A 22302-nucleotide genomic window follows, 5' to 3' on the forward strand; every position below is an offset into this window, starting at 1 on the left:
AAAATCCATCCACCACCACCCAGACAGTACTGCATCCGGCAGAGAGAGGCAGGTCAGTAACAAAGTCCATAGCTATATGCTGCCAGGGAGCATCGGGCACATGCAATGGCTGGAGCAGACCAGCGGGTCTGGAGTGAGCGACCTTGTTAGCACACAGAGCAGGAGGAAAAAAAGTCCATAACATCTTTGGGCAGCGTGGGCCACCAGAAATGACGGGCAATCAAATCCCGCGTCTTACGGATCCCCGCATGACCTGCCAGTCTAGAGGCGTGTCCCCAGCGGAGGACCCTTCTTTGGTCAGCCATGCGCACAAAAGTCCTCCCTGGAGAAATATCCACATACCCTAGACTTGCCCTTGAAACCCCTTTGGAACAGGAGTGCACCAGCACCGACAGAGGAGGTGTCCACCTCCAACGAGAACTGTAGGGAAAAGTCTGGATGATGGAGGATAGAGGCTGACGTGAAGGCACTCTTCAGGGTATTGAATGCGGACTCTGCCTCAGGAGTCCACACCTTGGCTTTCATGCCCTTCTTGGTGAGGTTAGAGATAGGGGATGTCAGTAAAGAGAAGTTTGGGATGAACTGTCTGTAAAAATTGGCGAATACCAGAAAGCGCTGTATGGCCCTCAAGCCTTGAGGACGTGGCCATTCCAGGACGGATTTTACCTTTTCAGGATCAATCTTGAGACCTTTATTCGAGATGTAGCCCAGGAAGGGTAGCGTATCTCTCTCAAACACGCACTTCTCCAATTTGGCATACAGATGATTCTCCCTTAACCGCAGCAAGACTTGACGGACAGGATCTGGAGAAAAAATCAAGATGTCATCAAGATAGACTACTACTCAAACATAGAGGAGGTCACGGAAAATGTCATTAATAAACTCCTGGAAGACCGCAGGGGCATTACACAAGACGAAGGGCATTACTAGATATTCATAGTGTCTGTCCCGGGTGTTAAATGCTGTCTTCCATTCGTCACCCTGGCGAATCCGGATTAGGTTGTAAGCCCCCCGCAGATCTAACTTGGAAAAAATCTTGGCACCACCTATACGGTCAAATAATTCTGAGATCAATGGCAATGGATACTTATTTTTCACCGTGATGTGGTTGAGACCCCGGTAGTCTATACAGCGACTAAGAGAACCATCCTTCTTTTTGACGAAGAAGAATCCGGCTCCTGCCGGTGAGGAAGACTTGCGTATGATGCCAGGCTCCAAGTTCTCTCTAACATAGGCGGACATGGACAGAGTCTCTGGCAGAGAGAGAGGATATACCCTACCACGGGGAAGGGAAGCACCAGGAACCAGCTCGTTAGGAAAGTCATACGCCCGATGTGGGGGCAGTGTCTCCGCCTCTTTCTTGCTGAAGACGTCCGCAAATGAAGAAAAATGACTAGGCAATCCTGCCAGTGACTGAGGCAGAGGAGGCTGAGCTGAACGAATCTGTCCCAGACAACGATTGTGATACTCGGGGCCCCACTGGAGAACCTCTCCAGAGTTCCAGTCCAGGACTGGGGCATGCAATCAGAGCCAAGGCAGGCTCAGCAACACAGGCTCAACAGCTCTGGGAAGGACATAGAACGACAGCAATTCGGAGTGGAGAGCCCCTACTTGGAGCTTCAGTGGTTTGGTCACATCAATAACTGGATCTGGCAGGGGTAGACCATCCACAGAAGAAATTGTCAACGGGCTCTCCATAGGGGTGGTAGACAATTGAAGAAGGTCCACCAGGTCTCTACGATTGAAATTCGCAGCGGATCCAGAGTCCAGATACGCAGAGACAATTTGGACAGGAGTCCTTTTTTACCCAGGGTTGTCACTCCTAGCAACCCTAGGCTTTGGGGCTTTTGGGGGCACAGAGGCCGCAATATAGACAAAGTCCCGAAGTGCGCCTGCGTTGTCTCTCCTGGGTGGATAGCTTACCCCGGTCCATCATCACAGACTCCTTAGGAGGGTCGACATCTGAGGACAGCAGGGGTTGCTGCAAAGTAGGTACCAGACTAGGAGGATCTCCCTCCCGACGAGCCTCTTGGAGGCGTTCTCGGATCCGTATATCAATCCGGGCGGACAGAAGGATGAGGTCAACCAGGGTAGATGGCAGGTCTCGAGCGGCAAGTTTGTCCTTAATTTTAGGAGACAGTCCATGCCTGAATGCAGCTACCAGGGCCTCATTGTTCCATAACAGTTCTCCCGCCAGGGTGCGGAAGTGGATGGCGTACTCACTCACGGAGGTGTCTGCTTGGCGTAGTTTAATCAAGGAACCCGCTGCAGATGAGACCCCCTCCAGGCTCCTCAAACACCATTCGAAAAGTTTGGAGAAAGGTTTGGAAGTCACGGGACTCTGGTCCTTGTCTCTCCCAGATAGGGTTCGCCCATGCAAGAGCCTTGCCAGTGAGGAGAGAGATGATGAAAGCGACCCTTGCGCCGTCAAATGAAAATGTCCTAGTATACAGGCTGAAATGGATCTGGCACTGGTTAAAAAATCCACTACAGGAACCTGCGTCTCCATCATAGCGGGACGGAAGAGGCAAAGAAAAACCCCGGGTCGACACTGCCAGGAGGTGTAGTAGGAGGAACGGCAGCTCGTGCCTCCTGCTGACGAACGAGAATGTTCAAAGCCTGGAGCAGTTGGTCCTGTCGAGACTGGAGGTCCAGCAAATCCGCCCGCATCTCCTGTGACGTCGTCATGTAATCATGCTTTCAGTACGGGACAGTTGTCCGGCAGCGAGGCAGGGACTCCTAGCATCGTACATAAGTATGATGCTGGGAGCCCGGCTCCCTGCACTGTGTTCGGTCCGGAACTTGCGGCTGAAATACATCCGTCAATTACGGACGTAATGACCTCGTGTGAATCCAGCCTTAATGTAACGGGATAATTAACGTGAGCTGTGAATGCTATAAAAATTAAATAAAATAGACAATGCTTTTTCCTATATTCACGCCGCAAAAATAAATTACACCGTAATTTATTTGTAACCCCAAACTGCGCAGGAAAAAAAAAAAGAGTTTCTCCTGCATAAAAGAAGGCCACATACAGCTATGTCAATAATAAGAAAAAAAAATTATGGCTGCAGGAAAGGCAAAAACAAAAAAATGTAGATGGTCAGCACATATCACCTAGCCCTAGCATACTTTCCAACAGTCCCGAATTTGCCGGGACTGTCCCGAATTTACAGAGACAGTCCCGGCATATTACTGTCCCGGGACTTGTCCCAGCAACTGCTACTTTCAATTGTATCTGTGGATACAATTGAATACTATGGCAGAGCAGGAAACTATCTGCTTCCTGCTCTGCCATTCACTCCTCCTGGAGCGCCGGAATCCTCGGCCAAAGCGTTGCCGATGCCCTGGCTGGGGATTCCGCTCTTAGACAAAGTCCCTGACTTCACTGTTCATATAAGGGCAGTGACGTCAGGGCAGGGCACCTCCTGCAGCGGAATCCCCGGCCAAAGCATAACCGATGCTCTGGCCTCGGATTGATCTCATAAACGGAGCCCCTGACTTCACTGTCCATATATGGACAGGGATGTCAGGAGCAGAGCAGGAGTTCCAGACAGAGTGCTAGAAACTACTCTGCTCCGGGACCCCAGCTGGGGAAGCCCCTGATATCACTGTCCATATATAGACGATGATGTCAGGAGCATTGCTGGAGTCTCAGACAGAGTGCTAGAAACTACTCTGCTCTGGGACCCCAGCTGGGGAAGCCCCTGACATCACTGTCCATATATAGACAATGATGTCAGGAGCAGAGCAGGAGTCCCAGGCAGAGTGCTAGAAGTGGCTGGGGAAGCCCCTGACATCACTGTCCATATATGGACAGTGATGTCAGGAGCAGAGCTAGTAGCGCTCTGTCCGGGACTCCTGCTCTGGGATTGCCCCTGACATTACATTCCGGTCCAGGAGGATCCCCTGATGTCACTGTCTATGGACAGTGATGTCAGGGGCTCCTCCAGTAGAGGAATCTCCCCGACCAAAGCATGGCATCTACAGGGGGGCTGTGTGGCATAATTTACAGGGAGGCTGTGTGGCATCATCTACGGGGGGCTGTGTGGCATCAACTACAGATAGGCTATGTGGCATCATCTACGGAGGCCTGTGTGGCCCTATCTACAGGGGGCTATGTGGCTCTATTCACAGGAGGCTGTCTGGCTCTATCTACAGGGGGCTGTCTTGCATCATCTACTGGTGGGGGTCTGTGGCACCATCTACAGGGGGCGCTGCATGGCACCATCTACAAGGGGTAGTGGCACTATCTACAGCGGGCTGTGTGGCACTATCTACAGGGGGCTGTGTGGCACTATCTACAAGGGGCTGGGTGGCGCTATCTACAAGGGGGCTTTGTGGCACTGCCTACAGAGGGCACTATGCTGTTATCTACAAAGGGCACTGTGGCACTATCTACAGGGGGCACTGTGGAATTATCTACAGGAAGCAGTGCGTGGAAATAACTACAGGGAGCAGTGAGTCGTAATATCTACAGAGGGCAGTGAGTGGTAATATCTACAGAGGGTAGTGTGTGGCACTATCTACTGGGGGCAGTGTGGAGCACCATCTACAAGGGGCACGGAGTGTGGAACTTTCTACGCTGGTTTCTACACTACCAGTAGTGGTCAGCACATATTGCCTAGCCCTAGTGATAAAGTGACATCACCTGCCTGTGAACAACCGGATAACCAGAGAGACATACCGGCCACCATAGTAGTTGTCAGCCAAACTTGTGCAGACATTTTTGTTTATTTATTGGTATGCGGAAATCCTGGAAAGCCACGCCCCACTAGCCACACCCACCAAAGACGCCACAACCTAAGTGTCCCAGGAAAATATATCAAATGTTGCCAACTATGTATAACTAAGAGAAGAATACAATTTTGAGGCCAACTCAATTACTTCCATTTACATGTGATTACAGATTTATTTAAATTCAAATAATTTTTTCTTTGAAAGTGGATTACAAATGTAGAAAAAGGTTTCTCTCGGTAAACTTTTTATAAGTTTATTTTCTGAAGGAAAAGGGAAAAACCCGAACAAGGTTCTTTCTGCCATCCCCAACGTGGCGACAGTCCGCTGGGATAGATTCTCACCGTGCCGGGTGTTGACCTTCCTAATATGGAGCACGATTGCCATCCATGTCGTTATCACAGTGCGTCGCTTCGCTCCTCATTTGACAGTCCTCGGCTGGCAGTGACGTCATCTGCCGGTGCCGCTGTAGAGATTGCACGCTAGTTACAGAAGAAGTGCAGGAAAGGTCCGGGGACATGCTAAGGACAGTGAGCCGGGTTGGGAGCGCCCTTCTACGGGTAAGGACGGGAATCTGGGGAATTTTAAAGATAAGCACTGACCTGTTCAATTTGTGCGTGTCTGTGTGGTAACTTGTGACACTGCCCTTTAAACATACATGTATAGGGAAGGTTGACTGTATACATATAGATGTGACTGTGAAATGTTTGCCCAGAGAATCCTATCCACATATTGTGGTAATTAACTGTGCAGTTTTTCGGAGGTGACTGATAATTAGCCTCCCAGCCGGGTGATGCCCTAAGCAGTTATAGGAACAAAATAAGCAAATGACCAGTGACTCCAGTTTGGCCACATTGTCAATTGGAATCTGAAGCAATCTGCATAACACCTTCTGTGTATTCTTTCTGCTCTGTCCCCCCATGCTTTACACTGCAGCTCTGTTCAGATTGGCAGCTGTCTAAGTATGAGCTCAGCAGAGAGGCCATACATAGAGAGCTGATTTTCATTACAGCAATCACAGATCATAAACTACCAGCAATTTAAAGGGGTTATACGGTGATGTAAAACTGATTCTCCGGATAGGCCAACAATTAGTGATTGGTGGGGGTCCGACTCGCAGCACCCCCAACGATTAGCTGTATAAAGGGACTGGCAAGAAAGGAAACTGTAATACGGTGTACAGCCGCTGCGACTGTGACGGTGTTGTGCAGTGCTGCACTGTTTGTGTATGCGATGAAGGGGAAACCGCGCTCACTAGATCAGCTGGTTGACGGGGCCGCCCGGGGAGTTAGACCCCAACTGATCAGATCTGAATGCCCCATTCTGATGATAGGCCATCAGTTTTATGTCACTGGACAACCCCTTTAAATCCCCAGTGAGAAAAATAGAATTATCAGAAAATGTCTGCATATAGAGGGAGGAAAGCGAACCTCAATAGGATATTACACAACATCAAGAAATTCCAGCAACCGTCTGGACCAGAGGCCACAGCAACCATGGATATATGTAATCTGTAAGGAAATGGGATTGGGGGGGGGGGGGGAGAACTTATAATACAAAGTATCCTAATAAAAATGAGGACATTGTAGCCCACCATTAGTTACACTGGTATTACCTGTGTGTTATGCATGAAGTTCTTCCACTTGGATCGTAAGTAGTTCAAGCAATGACCCAATTGGTTGTGACTCCCACCATCAGATGTCATTGCTGGAGTGGTCACTCAATCAACGTTCACAGGGTGTAGGGACCCCAGCGGTCTTCTAGAGAGGGACCCCTTTTATTTGTTCCATATGTCCTAATAGTGAACGTAGTGCAAGAGGAAAATCGTAATTTCTTATAACCTCATAAATAGGACTCTTTCAGCGCCCCTGTTTATATTGCCTGATAGTCTTTGTGGCTTTTGAGCAACTACACAAGGTGAGAGGCCAAGCTACTGCTTCATGGTATCAGCCAACACTGTACAGACATACTACCATATGAAGAGCTTTTTTCCTGTGTGCACACCAGACAACTCTTACGAAACATATCTCTAGTATTTAGAATAATTTTAAAGTGTATATTTCCATATAATGCTGATATAAAGGGTTTGGCTCAAGTCGATATCCCCGTTCCAAATTAAAGCTGATCAGGTGATCACCACGGACCGGCATTAGAAACTTCTGTTAACCGTTTTTTTTTTCACCAAGTCTTCCGGAGCCATTCTTTGTTAGTGGTTTTCTGCTCGGGCTCATAGTGGGGGCTTCTGAGTGAGGGATCCCCTTCTATGATCTATTTGCCCTAATATTGCATATGGAATAGGTTTATTTTCGGGAGACAATCCCTTTAAGTTTGCAGATATTGCGTTTGCTTTTTTTTTTTTGATCTTGAGTTACATCATGTGTCACATTTAGAGCTGCATTCACAATTCTTACAGCTTCGCTGAGATCCTCCTATAAAGCACTGAACTAAAAAGCAGGGTGGGGGGGGGGGGAAACCACATCTACACAGACTCTCATACCGTTTCTGGTGTAAACACTACATCTTCCGCAATGCATCACAGCCGAACGTGCTCTATACATACAGAAACGGAGCCCTCAGGATGCAGTAGTGAGAAGTGAGGTTTTACTGACTGGAAAACAGCATGAGTTTGAATCTCTGGATGTGTCTTTAGTGTCACCTCGTTGTAACTCCAGATCATTGCGGGATAAATAAAACATCGCAGAGTTGTGCGCTTACAATCTGTAGTTGTATTCTTTGTATTTCCAGGAACTTAGATTAGAATTTCCAGTTTCTGTATGGTTTTTCTGTGGCATAACATTTTTGTCTCTGATCCTCTGAACAATTGGTCTAATCTCCTCTTATTTCTACTTCTCCGCAGGGCACCCAAATAAATGGCCCTAAAGCCTGGAATTTTGAGGTGCAACGTTTTGCGTCATCTGGACTTCCCATGAACACAGTTGTCTTGTTTGTTCCCCAACAAGAGGCCTGGGTGGTGGAACGTATGGGCAGGTTCCATCGCATCTTGGAGCCGGTGAGTGCTGGATTGCCGCTACATTTCGTATATTGAGAAAGCTCCTGTTTTGGACAACCCTTCTTTTTTTTTTTTTAATGCATTATAAACCAGGTAACCCCATATAACAGAAGCAAGGAGTTTGACCATAGGACGAAGCTTTAACATTGAGACAATATTATACTTTTGCAGAATACCTTGTGTAACTTGTGGGGGTATTAACAGTGCTCTTGTATCACAGAGCAGTAGACACACAGAAAAACCACTTGTACTACAGCGTAGGCATGTATGCAACCGCACATACTGCCTATCCAAAATATACAGCACCCCTGATTATTGTGAGTGTTGGCCTGTATGTTCTTTCTCTCTCTTTCGCTCTCTCTCTCTCGCTCTCTTTTTCTTTCGCTCTCTCTCTTGCTCTCTTTTTCTTTCGCTCTCTCTCTCTTGCTCTCTTTTTTTCTTTCGCTCTCTCTCTCTTGCTCTCTTTTTTTCTTTCGCTCTCTTTCTCTTTTTTTCTTTCGCTCTCTCTCTCTCGCTCTCTTTTTTTCTTTCGCTCTCTCTCTCTCGCTCTCTTTTTTTCTTTCGCTCTCTCTCTCTCGCTCTCTTTTTTTCTTTCGCTCTCTCTCTCGCTCTCTTTTTCTTTCGCTCTCTCTCTCTCGCTCTCTTTCTTTCGCTCTCTCTCTCTCGCTCTTTTTCTTTCGCGCTCTCTCTTTCGCGCTCTCTTTCGCTCTCTCGCTCTCTTTTTCTTTCGCTCTCTCGCTCTCTTTCTTTTGCTCTCTCGCTCTCTTTTTCTTTCGCTCTCTCGCTCTCTTTCGCTCTCTCTCTCGCTCTCTTTTTCTTTCGCTCTCTCGCTCTCGCTCTCTTGCTCTCGCTCTCTTTTTCTTTCGCTCTCTCTCTCTCGCTCTCTTTTCTTTCGCTCTCTCTCTCGCTCTCGCTCTCTTTTTCTTTCGCTCTCTCTCGCTCTCGCTCTCTTTTTCTTTCGCTCTCTCTCTCTCGCTCTCGCTCTCTTTTTCTTTCGCTCTCTCTCTCGCTCTCGCTCTCTTTTTCTTTCGCTCTCTCTCTCGCTCTCGCTCTCTTTTTCTTTCGCTCTCGCTCTCGCTCTCTTTTTCTTTCGCTCTCTCTCTCGCTCTCGCTCTCTTTTTCTTTCGCTCTCGCTCTCTTTTTCTTTAGCTTTCTCGCTCTCCTTTTTCTCTCGCTTGTACAGCTGACGTAAGTGTGCATGAGGCCTTAGTCTCACCACTGGCGTGCCAACCAAATCCACCGTGCATTAAGTGTACCATGCTTTACCCCCTCCTGTCCTGCCCTAAGCATATACCATTTACTTCAGTAGTAGTATTGTCTTTTACAAAATGTTGCATGTGTTACATTACAGAGTTGCTTGTTATCTATTGCAGGGTCTGAACTTTCTTATTCCGCTTCTGGATCGCATCCGATATGTACAAAGTCTAAAGGAGATTGTGATCAATGTTCCTGAGCAGTCCGCTGTGAGCTTGGGTGAGTGTCCCCTTGACACACTGTCACATCTGGTACATCAAAAAATGGCTTATTATTATTAGGTTTTTTTGTAGTTCTCTTGTGGTCTCACGGTCATTACAATGTGGGAGAGTTAATGACAGCTCTGTTGTACTGCTGGACGCAGGATAGTAAAACTAAACACACGGATAAGGTTCTGTATGCAGCTCCCCTGTCATTCCGTGGTCTCTGGGGAAGGGGCTGTACTCTACCACTTTTTCCATCAATTGACTCCCATTAATGTTAGCTGCCATAAAGCACCCGCACCCGGCTGCACTGATACAGACATATAGGAAAGAAGTGTGTGTCTCAAATATGACCGTCCTCAAATATTGTAGGTATTTTTAAATTGTAACTAAAGTTTCAGAAATCTTCTGACGTCAAAGTGACATGTTAGAAGTTTTGATCGGTGGGGGTTCGAGCACTGAAAACCCCACCCTACCGATCGCTAAAACGAAGCAGCAGAAATGCTCAAGTGAGTGCTGAGCCGCTTAATTTCTGATCGGCTTTTCTCGGAAAGCCGAGCAGTTGGTGTACGGGCTCAATAGAAAGTCCATGAGCCCGTACCCCCACCGATCAAAACTTCTGACATGTCACTATGACATGTCAGAAGTTTTCTGAAAGTTTAGTTACAATTTAAAAAAAACACAACAAACAAGTGATTTCTCTGCTACAAACTTTCATCTAATGAATAAAGCTAAAATCAAATACATGAGAATTCCTTTAAATCCCTTCTTTTTTTTTTTTTTTGAAAGGGGTTGTCTCATGAATACAATGCATTTCCATATGTCCTTCTGTCATATCAGGACCCCCCCCCCCTCTATTTTCCAGAGTCTGTAACAAAGAGCAACACCCAGGTTTTTACATGATTACTAAAATGTAGGTTTTAGAAGCCGTGCCTGCGGCGATCATCCACTCCGACCCTCATTTGAAGAAGGTCGATAGGTACTTTGGGCACAGTAGTGGTTGTCACCCTTCATCTTCTATCTGTATAGGAGATCAAAGTAACTTAGAATTAAGACTTCACTGAAGAGCAGAACGTGGATATTGCTGCTAACCGACCCGTCTGTGCTGGTTATTAATGAGATCACACCGATGATGAATTGTGTCCCTCCTCTCTCTACAGACAATGTCACATTACAGATAGATGGCGTGCTTTACCTGCGTGTCTTGGACCCTTATAAGGTAAGTCTCCCACCCTGAACGAGATTATAGATGAAGCGAAATTATTATTTTATGAAAAGTTCTGCAACTTTCTAATAGACAATTTTGATAAATGAGACCCATTGTCTAATAGTAAATCGTTGGCCTTGTTATCCATCGCAACCAATGGCATCGCACTTACAATTGTATTCAGTCTAGACAAACCTGGACTTCAAAAGGGCCTGGACTTCAGTATGGCACATCTTAATTATGTTAAGGAAGTCATCGCTCAAAATATTAGACTGAAATTTAGATGAGTGTTCCATCAGACACTCACTCCAGGAATTTTATCCAGCATTCCTAATCATATTAGATCGATATATATCAGAGGAAGAATAAAACACACAGACGCTGCTTGTATGCTCAAAATGCTCCTATGAGGTTTATTGCCAAACTCAATTACAATAATATCATTCAAAAGGGGTGTAGGCTTAAGGTTTGCCAATCAGAGGCAATGTGACAATAACTCTGATTCAGCCAATAACCTACAATGAGAATATTTCATATTTGAGCCAATTACAGGCAGAGATTACATTTCAAATATAATATTCTAATTCTTCATTAGATGCTGACATCAGGTTTGCAGCTGCAGACAAGAGTAAAATAGAATCCTTATTAGCTGTTCTTTCTCATGGGGGAGTTATAGAGAGTTATGTATGTATGGGAATGAAACTCCCCATAAGAAATGTTGCGATAAAGAGAAATAATTGCATTTGTGATAGCTTTATGTCTGGGGGTTCAGCCAGGCTACAAATTGCAAGTTTACAGGAGCAACATTCAAAGACTACATATGTCTTTGACCCAAAGCAGAAATAAGGGGGGAAATTAGGTCATTTGACATGAAGGTTACATCTCTGTGTAATTCGGCATGCTTGATGATTCATTATGTAATTTAATACAGAGAACATAAGCAAATTGACCATCCATCAGTATGACTACGATAAATTGTAGCAAACTATCTGATCAGGAGAGATTTATGCTGCATCTGTGTTTAGCTTATATGGGATTACCTCCACTGATGCATTGTAATACACCCTCAGATGTGTGAGCAGGACTAGTCCGGATAGGGTTTCAGACGCTGAATGTTAACAAAATTTTTTCCAGAGATCATGAAAATGGTGAGGAATTGCAGTACTTTACACTATCCGATGAATACATTTTATTTGCACCAAACTGTACTGGCCTTTTTAATATAAATCTGCTTTATTTAACCATTTAAAGCACACAAGTCAGCCATAACAACGGTGTATCCGTGCACCCATTCACTCCTCCTTTTTTTTTTTTCCCCCTCCGCTCAGGCCAGTTACGGCGTGGAAGATCCGGAATACGCAGTCACTCAGTTGGCGCAAACCACCATGCGTTCTGAACTGGGCAAACTGTCACTAGACAAAGTCTTCAGGGTGAGTTTGTTTTGTATGACGACTGTCGTTACCTGCTCATATTTTTATACAGGATTAAACCTCATAATGTTGGTGCTGTACACAAGGCATTAAGTCTATAAAAGTAGTAGTAATACATCTATATGCAAACCTCATTCATGATACAGGGTTGCACGGTTGTATCCAAGGCGTGCCAAAGGTCAAAGAAAAGTAAAACACTTGGGCAGACTATGTGAATCTGTGTGTAGCCAGCACAATATGAAGCCCAGAGAGAAAAATCCTGCTTGATGTTGGACTCAAGACGTCTTGATAATTAATGAGTTTTGATAAGGATCAGATCCTACTGTTGCCGCCCTTTCTTTAGCAGAATACAGATGCTGTTTATGGCAACCTGTGTTCAGTCAAGAAGCAGTATAGACTATCCTAAAACATCCCGTGTCCACTGACCGTGAGACTGTGGAGAATGCTTGGACGGACCCTCCCTAAAGTAAGCTGCTCCAGTGATGAGCTCATTGCAATGGGCTGGCTGCTTAGACCTGGCGGCCACGTTTCCCCTACAGCTGCCACTGTAATATAAATAGAAATGTATTGAAATCCATGTAATACCAGGTCGTGGTGAGTCTGCCAGGGCTGGAGCTGCTCTTAAAAGGGCATAAGGACGGGACTTGTTCAGTTGGGACAGGCCCTTTAAATTTCTTGCTGCCTCTTTTCTCTGTCATCGGGATGTTCCTGGTAGTAAAGGAAGCCATTGTGATAAGGAGAAGTCCTGTATTTGTCCTGACTGATGGGACAAAGCATTTTTAGCAGTCTTTCCCAGTCGTATCCTTAACCACAACAATTACATGTATGACCAGATGTAATAAAAAACTAAGTTTGTTTTCACACTTGTCGGTCGCTTTCATCCATTTCTGACGTCTTTCCAAAGATATTGGAAAGTAGACATCAAGATGGTTCCTAATGGGATAAAATTTTGTGCAAAATTTTCTTTAAGTTCATATATCATGTTCTTGTCTGGTACAAATGACGTCTGTCATCAACATCATTTTCTTTTCCGAATGAATCAGGAGAGAGAATCCCTTAACTCCAATATTGTGGACGCTATAAACCAGGCTTCTGATTACTGGGGGATCAAGTGTCTGCGGTATGAAATCAAAGACATCCATGTGCCTCCCAAGGTCAAAGAAGCCATGCAGATGCAGGTAGGTTCTTGTAAGATTTTATTCCTGTTAAACCTACCCCCACCCCAAGACACCTGTCTGCACCTAGATTTCTACTGTGATCACACACAGAGCTAAATGGGTTTTCCTTTCTATGCAAATAAAGTTTATTGTATGAGTTCCGTAAATAATTATATACTTTATTTTATAGATCTCTGCTTGCTGTCAGTAAATGGGTTCATTCTTATTTCCTGTTCAGACCTAATATTTCTCACAGAGTTTAACTAAACGGTCTATACTCCAGACTGATACATTTTACATACACTTCTACATTGTAACAAACTATCAGGACAAAAGAGATTTATGCTGCTGAATAATGACCATTCCATTTCCATTCACCAACAGCAAGCAAGCTGATATGTTAAATGGTGAGGAATTGAAACTTAAAACATAATAGAAAGCTGCAGAACTTTGAAGCTACCAAGTGACATAGTTGCCTATGTATTCGCTACTAATGTCTCACTGCAGCCAGTGGGCGAGGCTGGGATTATTCAGAGAGTGCCAATTGCATACTTTCCCCCGGTATTGGGAGTTTTTCTAAATGCACAGACTTTAGAAGACCAATTTCAGAAACTGAGGCCAAAAATACCCAGGATTCTTAGTCTTGCTCTCTAGCACATATTCTTCTATTAAGAATGCAGGTACGGTGACGGGATAAGATCACTTTTAACTCATTGTCACGCAGTCGCAATACGGCTGCAATATAGTGATCATGTGGCAAGCAGTAGAGCACAAATTCCTTCATTCTAAAAATCAGGGGTTGTGTCAGCATTTGGACCTCCACAAAAACTTGTCTTCTAACATTCATCTATGACGCGTCTGAAGATAGGAAATAATGTGCATTTATTTTAAATCTACATGACAATGAAGAGCATTTTACTCTTGTATCCCGAGCTGCATTGAGAATTCTGCTGGCTTCCTGCTAACTCTCAGAGTGCAGGAATTGACAACTCCATACTGGTTCAGTTTCTGTACTGAACATGCTGTGCTTCTTTGTAAGAGATATGTAGTGTTTACACCAGGCTCCAGATAGTAGTCAAGTGTAGGAAAAACTATATCCCCCACAATGCACTGCAGCAGGGCCTTGGTTAAAGGGGTTTTACCAGCAAATAACACTGGTGCTACATCAACTAGAAATGCCAGTATCTGGTTGGCGAAGGACAGACTGCTGGCACTCCCACAAATCCCAAGAACGTAGGCATTGCTTTTTTGCCAATACAATACCACTCTTAGCCAGGCGCATTAAAGTGAGTGGGGCTGTCTTGTGATGCAGCTCCTTCACCAATTATGGAGCAATGGAAATATCCTAGCGACATGCTATCACGTCTAACGGCAGCAAACTATTTTAAATGATAACATTCTGTCCACCTGCAGGCACAAGTGGGAGCTTAGAAGCTTCCTACATCCATTTATACATTGTATTCAATAATAAATCAGGATGTTGTGATCTGCCCCCAGTGGAGGCTGCAGGCAGTGACAGTTTTATAATTTTTCCTCTGCAGGGAATTTGGAACTCTGTATCAGAAATATGGCGGTTAAGCCACTAAGTTGTGTAAAGATGGAAAGCAGCCATCATCCGTCTGTTCTGTCTGGTATGTGATCACTGTCTGGATGTCTCTTTAGGTTGAGGCCGAGCGGCGGAAGAGGGCTATGGTGTTGGAATCTGAAGGGACCAGAGAATCTGCTATCAATGTGGCTGAGGGGCAAAAACAATCCCAGATCTTGGCCTCCGAGGCAGAAAGAATGGAACAGATCAACCAAGCTTCAGGTAAGTTTCTGAGACCCCCCCGCATAGCACACAGGTACCATCCGACTTGGAGGAGATCCACTTCCCAACACATGAGTAGATGACGTAGTCACGTTGAGATTTAGTAATCTGGTAATGGAAACTTTAAATACAGAATCTTAAAGAAACCTATTAGGAGAAAGTCCCTTTACATTAAAATGTGAAAACCTGATTGTTTTTTTCGTTTCTTGATAATGTGCTGAGATCTGATTGGTTGAGGTTAAAAGTTTAGAGTGTGAGGCTGCACTACTGAGAGATTTCTGTCAGGTGCAATGTTGTCAAAGACAGGGCCAGGCAGGATGTAGATATTAAAGGGGTTATCCGAGTTTATTAATAATACAGAAAAGTACCGCATGATGTCACCATAATGGAGAATTGGTTATTTTGTAGTAACTTGCCAAGCTCTGTACAGCACCTTTTGTTTTGATGCTGGCTGTGGGCGGGATTACTATGTAACGGACTACAGTTCCCATGATTCCTCTTTCCTCACAGACATTGCCTTTATTTACAAGTGCCTGCATGTCCCTTTTATTACAAGGTTTAAGGTACTACTGACACACAGCTCTATGAAAACCAGAGACAAAGAGGGAGAGCAGCAGGCATGTGATGTGTGAGGTCCAGAGCTTCAGGGAGGGGGGAGAGGGGAGCTAACCATGTGTACAAAATGTCACACAAGCAGGAGATAAATGCCAGGAGCATGGTCATGTGACTAAATGTGAGACTGGCTTACAGAGGCACTTCAGCTACAGACAGCACATTAGCAAGTGACTAATCTTACAGCATGTAAACCATTTGCACAACATTTTGTGGCTGGATAACCCCTTTAGTGTAGTTGGTGAATTGGATCCACACAAGTTTTTGAGCCTCTGTATGTAAACAAGAAAGTTCTCACTTGGAGACAGCAAGCAGAGGGCTTGATAATGGTGAGGAATCAAATATATTTTGTGTTTAAATCGTTAAAGAATGAAAAGTTCTGCAACTTTATATATTACTGGAAAACTGAAGTCTCACCTTTAGGCTGTGTTCACACTAGCTTTGCGGCTTCTGTTTATAACAGAAGTCACAATGCTTTGCCAAATCAGTCGCACCATGGGTGCCTGACGAGCCTAATTAACTTACAATAGCTTCTTGTGGGGGTGTTTGTTTTGTTTTTTTGACTGGTAAAAGAAACCTGTAAAATTTGATGGAATCTGAACCTCCTACGTAGATGTGAACAGATCCTTACACTAAAGGGGGTCTTACACTGGGCGATTATTGGGCAGGCGAGCATTCATAGAACAGGGCAGCGATCAGCAGGTGAAGGAGCAAATGCTTGATCATCTGCTGGTCGTATTGTTTTAAAAAAGATAAATATTATCGTTGTCGGCAGCACATCTCCCTGTGTAAACAGTCAGACGCGCTGCCAAAATGATAATAATGTATGGGGATGAGCGATCGGAGTAACAACCGCTCAGCCCCATCCATAGCTCCGTGTGACCGGAGCAAACGAGCGCTGATCAACGCTGTCTCGTTGATTGGCGCTCGCCCCACTGGTCGATTTATCGGCCGGTGTAAAAGGGCCTTTACTGATGTGTCCCAAGCTATCGTTGTTTTGGTTCTGAGCTGAGAAACCGATCAGTTGCTAGACATTAAGGGCTTGGTTCTGTTTATTGGTGTCTCATTGAAAGCCACTCCTGGCCATTACAGTCCTATTGATTTCTCAAGAAGGCTGATCGACATAACTCTGAAATGATAAATGGGCACGGCACTTGACAGAGCACCGCAACCCCTTAATCCTTTTGAGAGCAGGGTCTCTGCTCACAAATCCTCACCAATGACCTCGATCAATGAATTGAGATGTGTAATACTTCTGCTCTGTACCGATGATCTAATGGGAATTTCTTGCTTGTCATTATCTATAAACAGTAGATTAATCTGAATAGTTTGTTTTGTTTTCTCTAAGGTGAAGCAAATGCGATCCTAGCCAAAGCTAAGGCTCGGGGCGAGGCTATACGTCTGGTGGCCGATGCCCTCACCCAACAGGTAACATCTCTGCAGCTCTTCCTGTAATTACTTTTGGTTCCTGTTCCTTTTCAAAACACATTGATCATTGAGACTGTTCACGGTTTCTTAAGACCTGGAGGTGGGCGAGTATGGGTGAGACTACACAGGATGTTATCGGGTGGCTCTGGCTTTTTTTGTCAATGGATCTATGACCGCATACAAGCCATATTGAGCCAGTATTAATAGGATTTTCTGCAGCTAACGGGGCTTTAACTCTTTAAAGCCTACCTGTCACCACCTTTTCGCTGTCTTTACTGAGGGCAGCATAAGGTAGTGACCGAGCCGCTTATTTCAGCGTTATAAGTCTTATGTCGTTTTCAGACTGGCTGTACAGGTTTTTCATAACGTCGCCCCATGTGGCCAACGGCAGGCGATCTTTTTAATCAGAAATGCAGTTCATAAAGCAAATAGTAACGTTGGTGTTAATTTTTTGTTGTATCTTTGTAGCACGGCAATGCTGCAGCATCGCTTTCCATAGCAGAACAGTATGTCACCGCCTTCTCCAAATTGGCTCAAGAATCTAACACGATACTACTCCCAGCGAACACCGGCGATATCAGCAGCATGGTGACCCAGGTCAATATACTGCACAATGCTACAACATGTTTACAAGTGGTCTCCATTCTGTGGCGCTCCAGCTATTGCAAATCTACCACTCCCAGCATGCACTGACAAGACATGCTGGGAGTTGTAGTTTTGCAATAGTTGGGTGCCATCTGCTGGTGACCATCTCTATGTATCATCAAGTAACTTATCTGTCCTTTCATACACAGGCAATGGGAATTTATGGCACACTGACCAAAAATATACAGCAGAACCGTTCCTCACTAGAACCGGCAGAAGTCGACAAATTCCGAGAGGCAGAGGAGCTGTAGCGGAGGTCCTGATGAATGGTCCGGCTGTGCCGCACACTGATGTCAATGACCAATATTAGGAGATTTTGTATTTTAAGTATGAATTGTCACATATAATATATGGCTTCAAATAAACGTGGATTCCATTATTTGTTTAGAATATTTTTTGTATATATATTTTTTTCTTTCATAAAGATAGCTGGACCTATGTCCTCTCCACTTGTATTCTTATCGGACATGATGGATGTCGCTCAGTGTTTTGTTTTTTTTTGGCTTTCTAAAAAGATATCTGTTGAGATTTGCCTTGGTTTTACAAGGACAGTCCATTGATTTTTCAATGGGAACTGCGTACTGCTTTATTTCCACTGTAGTGGCGCTATAGGGGAACTGAATACATGCTGCCGGGGGATCCCGACAGATCACTAAAGGTCCCAGCAGTGAGACACCATGTGAGGAGCTTATTTCACAGGACCCGTCTAACAAAAAGGACCATTTAAGATCATGTTTCCACTTATATGTATGCAATATATACCCAGGCCAAGCAGTCGAGGAAACTATCTGTATTATTTGGTGGAGGTAAGAGCCATGCGAGCCCCATATATATTGTAAATGCTAATTTTAAGAGCAATTTGTTTTAAGTGCCCCCCCCCCTTCTTGGATATTTGGGAAGCCATTAAGTGGGCACAGTTGAACTCCACCCTTTAAAGGGAACCTGTCACCAGCATTTCACATATTGAACTTTACTTGTCCCTCACTGGCCACTGCTATAAAAAGTTCATTGCCGTTCTCCCCTCTCCTAAATTCCTCCTCTGACTGTAAATAACGGTCTGCAAACATTTTGCGCTTTTTATCATAATAATCCGGTGTCCCTTTGTGCGCACACCCCAGAAGAGGACATCAATGCACAAGCGCGGGATTTTGTGTGCTGGGGGGAGGCGAGGAGCTGTCAATCAAAAGTAAGGAGGCGGGGTTAACTCGGAAAGACTTGAGGAGTGACGATTTGACTCTTCAAATGAGGATTTAAGTCTTTTCTGCTCATTAGCATATGGCGCTTGAACACTAAAAAACTGAATACTAAAGCTACAGAGCCGACTAAGACAATTATAGGTTATATAGAAATGTTTCACCCACTACCACCAGGCATTGCTGGTTTAATAGGTGAAATGCTGGTGACCGGTTTAAGCAAAGACGGTCTTTTTAAAGGAGAAATCCAGTCATAATGATCTTCTGATATGTCAGAGATGTGTGAGAAGATGATGTTGGTAATGTCTATGACCTCCAAACTACCTCGGGTTTCCAGAATTAAATGTCCTATAGAGAAACCAGACTGTTTTTAAACTGCTCAGAGGTTTCTCTTACTGAAAGACTGCTACACAATGTCAATGAATTGTAAGGGCACGTTCACTCTGTATTTTACAGCCGTTTTGCATGTGAACATACCCTAAGATTTGCAGAAATGGAAATCTCTGGGCAGAGGCAAAGGTGTCTGAGCACTATAGGACCTACTTAATTCTGGAAATCAGTGGTGTTCAGAGACAAGAGACCACCATTGTCATATCTGAAGTCATGACTAGATTTTCCTTTTAAATCTTTCTGTACAAAAACTGGATTTTCCCTTAATTTAAAGGGGTTATTTGGGGAGCTAAAAGTATGTGTATTCACTGCAGTATGTGAGTACACTCGCTAATATACATTCCGGTCCACCGTCACACTGGTTATGAAATTTTAATACGTTTTATAGCGCTGGCGGGGGACCGGAAGTCTAGTTGAAAAGCCTTTGAAGATACGACTCTTCGTCATGTAACCGGCCCCGCTGTACTCTATGTACAAGCGGTTGGATTACATAGAGTTGTTATGGTCATCAACTGGACCTCGTAAATCAGATTCTCTAGTTTGTTAGCAAACAATACATAGAATATATAGCATTAAAAGGGGTGTTGGCCATGTCTTCCTGTCCAATCACATAAGAGGGGCCATGGCCTTCAGTCTATCCAATCAATATTGACCATGCCTCCTCCTCGAAGGGATTTTATCCTGGAGTCCTCATAAAAGAACACGTATACATTATATCTCATGTTTTGTTATAGCTGTAATCCTCATATTTTAGCTACGTGCTCAACCATAGTCTGTCTAAGAAAGAGGAAGTATTATTTTAGCTTGCGGTGAGACATCTAAAAAGAACAAAGGTTAAAGTATTACATAAGTGAATCCGTAGTTTTAAAACTTGAGAATAATATATAAAATGGAAGATAAAAGTCCAGGCTTCCATCTTAGAGTACAGCGGGGCCGGTCACATGACGAAAAGTTGTGTCGTCATGAAGGAAGACAACTAGTGCAACTAGACGACGGTCCCCCGCCAGCGCTGTAAAAATCCATGAAAATCCGCATGACAGTGGACCAAAATGTATCAAGTTTCAAGATCTAATTTTTATTGTAGAAAGGAGCAAATTTTAAATATATTGGCAATATGTTTAATTTACTCGTTTAGTAAGTACTTGTTCACACCATGCCAGTGTAGATTTAGCATGAATTTTTTTTTAAACCAGAATTGGATCCAGGAGAGGAGACACTTAAAACCTTCCTTCCATTTCATTACCAATAATTCGAATGGAGTTGTTTTTGCAGCAGGTGCGTGGATTTCAGATAAATAAAACTGATTTTCAGTCACAAAAAATCTGCCGCGTGTGAATCCACCCTTATGGAGCAGAGATTGTTGGAGCTGGTGCTGTATAAGCAGCGTGTGTTATGCATTACACACAGCTCCCTCTATGGGTGAACCTAGTACGTGTTTCTCTTCGTTCACATCTGCGTCAAGGCTCCGTTCAGTCTGAGCTTTCAGTCAACCCATGAACGGAACCCTGACTGAAACCATAGGTTTCTGTTTGTCTCCGTTGTACAAGGGTTCTGTTTTGACAATGAATAGCGCAGTAGACTACGGTATGGCTTCCATCAAAGCGACTGAGCCCTTCACAACGGAGGCAAACGGGAACCATTTGCAGCGGCTCACTCACCATTGAAATCAATAGTAATGCAAACGGAAACCTATGGTTGGTTACTGGTTGTTTCAGTCAGGGTTCTGTTCGTGTTTTCCCCTGGTGGAAAGCTCCAACGGAACCCATGATGGCGTCCCGACGCAGATGTGAACGAAGCCTAAGTATATATTCACACTGCTTATTTTCGGCAGTTTTTCGGGCCGTAAAATTGGAAAGCAGAACGCCTCCAAACATCTGCCCATTGATTGCAATGGGAAAACTGCTTTATGTTCTGACGGGCCGCGAAAAAGAAGTGCATGTCAATTCTTGGGCCGTTTTTGGAGCCGTTTTTCATTGACTATTAGGCAGGATTCCCACGAGGTCATTACATCCATAATTGACGGACGTATTTCGGCCGCAAGTCCCGGACCGAACACACTGCAGAGAGCCGGGCTCCTAGCATCATAGTTATGTACGACGCTAGGAGTCCCTGCCTCGCTGTGGGACAACTGTCCCGTACTGTAATCATGTTTTCAGTACGGGACAGTAGTTCCACGGAGAGGCAGGGACTCCTAGCATCGTACATAACTATGACGCTAGGAGCCCGGCTCTCTGCAGTGTGTTCAGTCCGGGACTTGCGGCCGAAATACGTTCCGTCCATAACAGACGTAATGTGCTCGTGTGAATCCAGCCTTAGGGTATGTGCACACGTAGAGTCAAAAACTTCTGAAAATACGGAGCTGTTTTCAAGGGAAAACAGCTCCTGATTTTCAGAAGATTTTTAAGCCACTCGCATTTTTCGCTGCGTTTTTTATGGCCGTTTTTGGAGCTGTTTTTCTATAGAGTCTATGAAAAATGGATTAAAAAAACGTCCCAAGAAGTGTCCTGCACTTCTTTTTCACGGCCGTTTTTTTACGCGTCCGTTTTTCAAAACGGCAGCGTAAAAAACAGCCCATCGGAACAGAACGCCGTTTTTCCCATTGAAATCAATGGGCAGATGTTTGGAGGCGTTCTGCTTCCGATTTTACGGCCGAAAAACGGCCGTGTGAACATACCCTTGGTTACACCAGATAATTGTTGACTGTTTTCTTTTCTACACTGCACAAACTAAAATAAACAAAATAAAAGCGAGAACAGCGACATTTAAATAAGAAGTTAAAATAAATAAAATAAAAGAAATTCGTGTCTATCCACACTGCGCTCGCAATGTACATCGAAGCTAAACAGTGCGAGAATTTCCAGACATTTGGCGGCCATAGGCTCCTATGTAAAAAAATAATAAAAAATTCATGGTTTTCGTTTACTGAATGCCTCCGTATGAAATAGCAAAGTTGACTGCTATTCCATTCCATACAGTTAAAAAAATTTTAAAAAAAAGTGGATATACTAGTCCGCTGGATGCCTCTTTTGGTATCCATTGGGTGAATGGGGTCCTATGGATATTTTATATGAGGTAAAATATTTTATCCTCTGCTATAGGATAATGAGAGGCTAAATAAGATGGATTCTCCTTAGGGTATATTCATACATTGCAGGTGATTTGCGGTTAAAACTGTATTTAGAAAAGCGCATCCAATACCAAATGCGTTTTTACGGCGATATGATGCATT

The 22302-nt window shown here is 44.4% G+C and overlaps 1 protein-coding gene across 1 annotated transcript; it reads left to right on the plus strand.

Annotated features, from left to right (window-relative positions):
* Nucleotides 1-5174: 5174 nt before the first annotated feature.
* STOML2 (stomatin like 2) lies at nt 5175-17869 on the plus strand. The gene is made up of 10 exons (XM_075854943.1): nt 5175-5297; nt 7595-7747; nt 9121-9220; nt 10365-10423; nt 11740-11841; nt 12885-13019; nt 14661-14805; nt 16766-16845; nt 17314-17442; nt 17640-17869. Exons 1-10 carry the CDS (start codon nt 5256-5258, stop codon nt 17739-17741), a joined length of 1047 nt encoding a protein of 348 aa, XP_075711058.1. The 5' UTR covers nt 5175-5255; the 3' UTR covers nt 17742-17869.
* Nucleotides 17870-22302: the final 4433 nt, after the last annotated feature.

The sequence above is a fragment of the Rhinoderma darwinii genome, chromosome 1 (genome assembly GCF_050947455.1).
Source record: "Rhinoderma darwinii isolate aRhiDar2 chromosome 1, aRhiDar2.hap1, whole genome shotgun sequence".
Classification (NCBI taxonomy): Eukaryota; Metazoa; Chordata; class Amphibia; order Anura; family Rhinodermatidae; genus Rhinoderma; species Rhinoderma darwinii.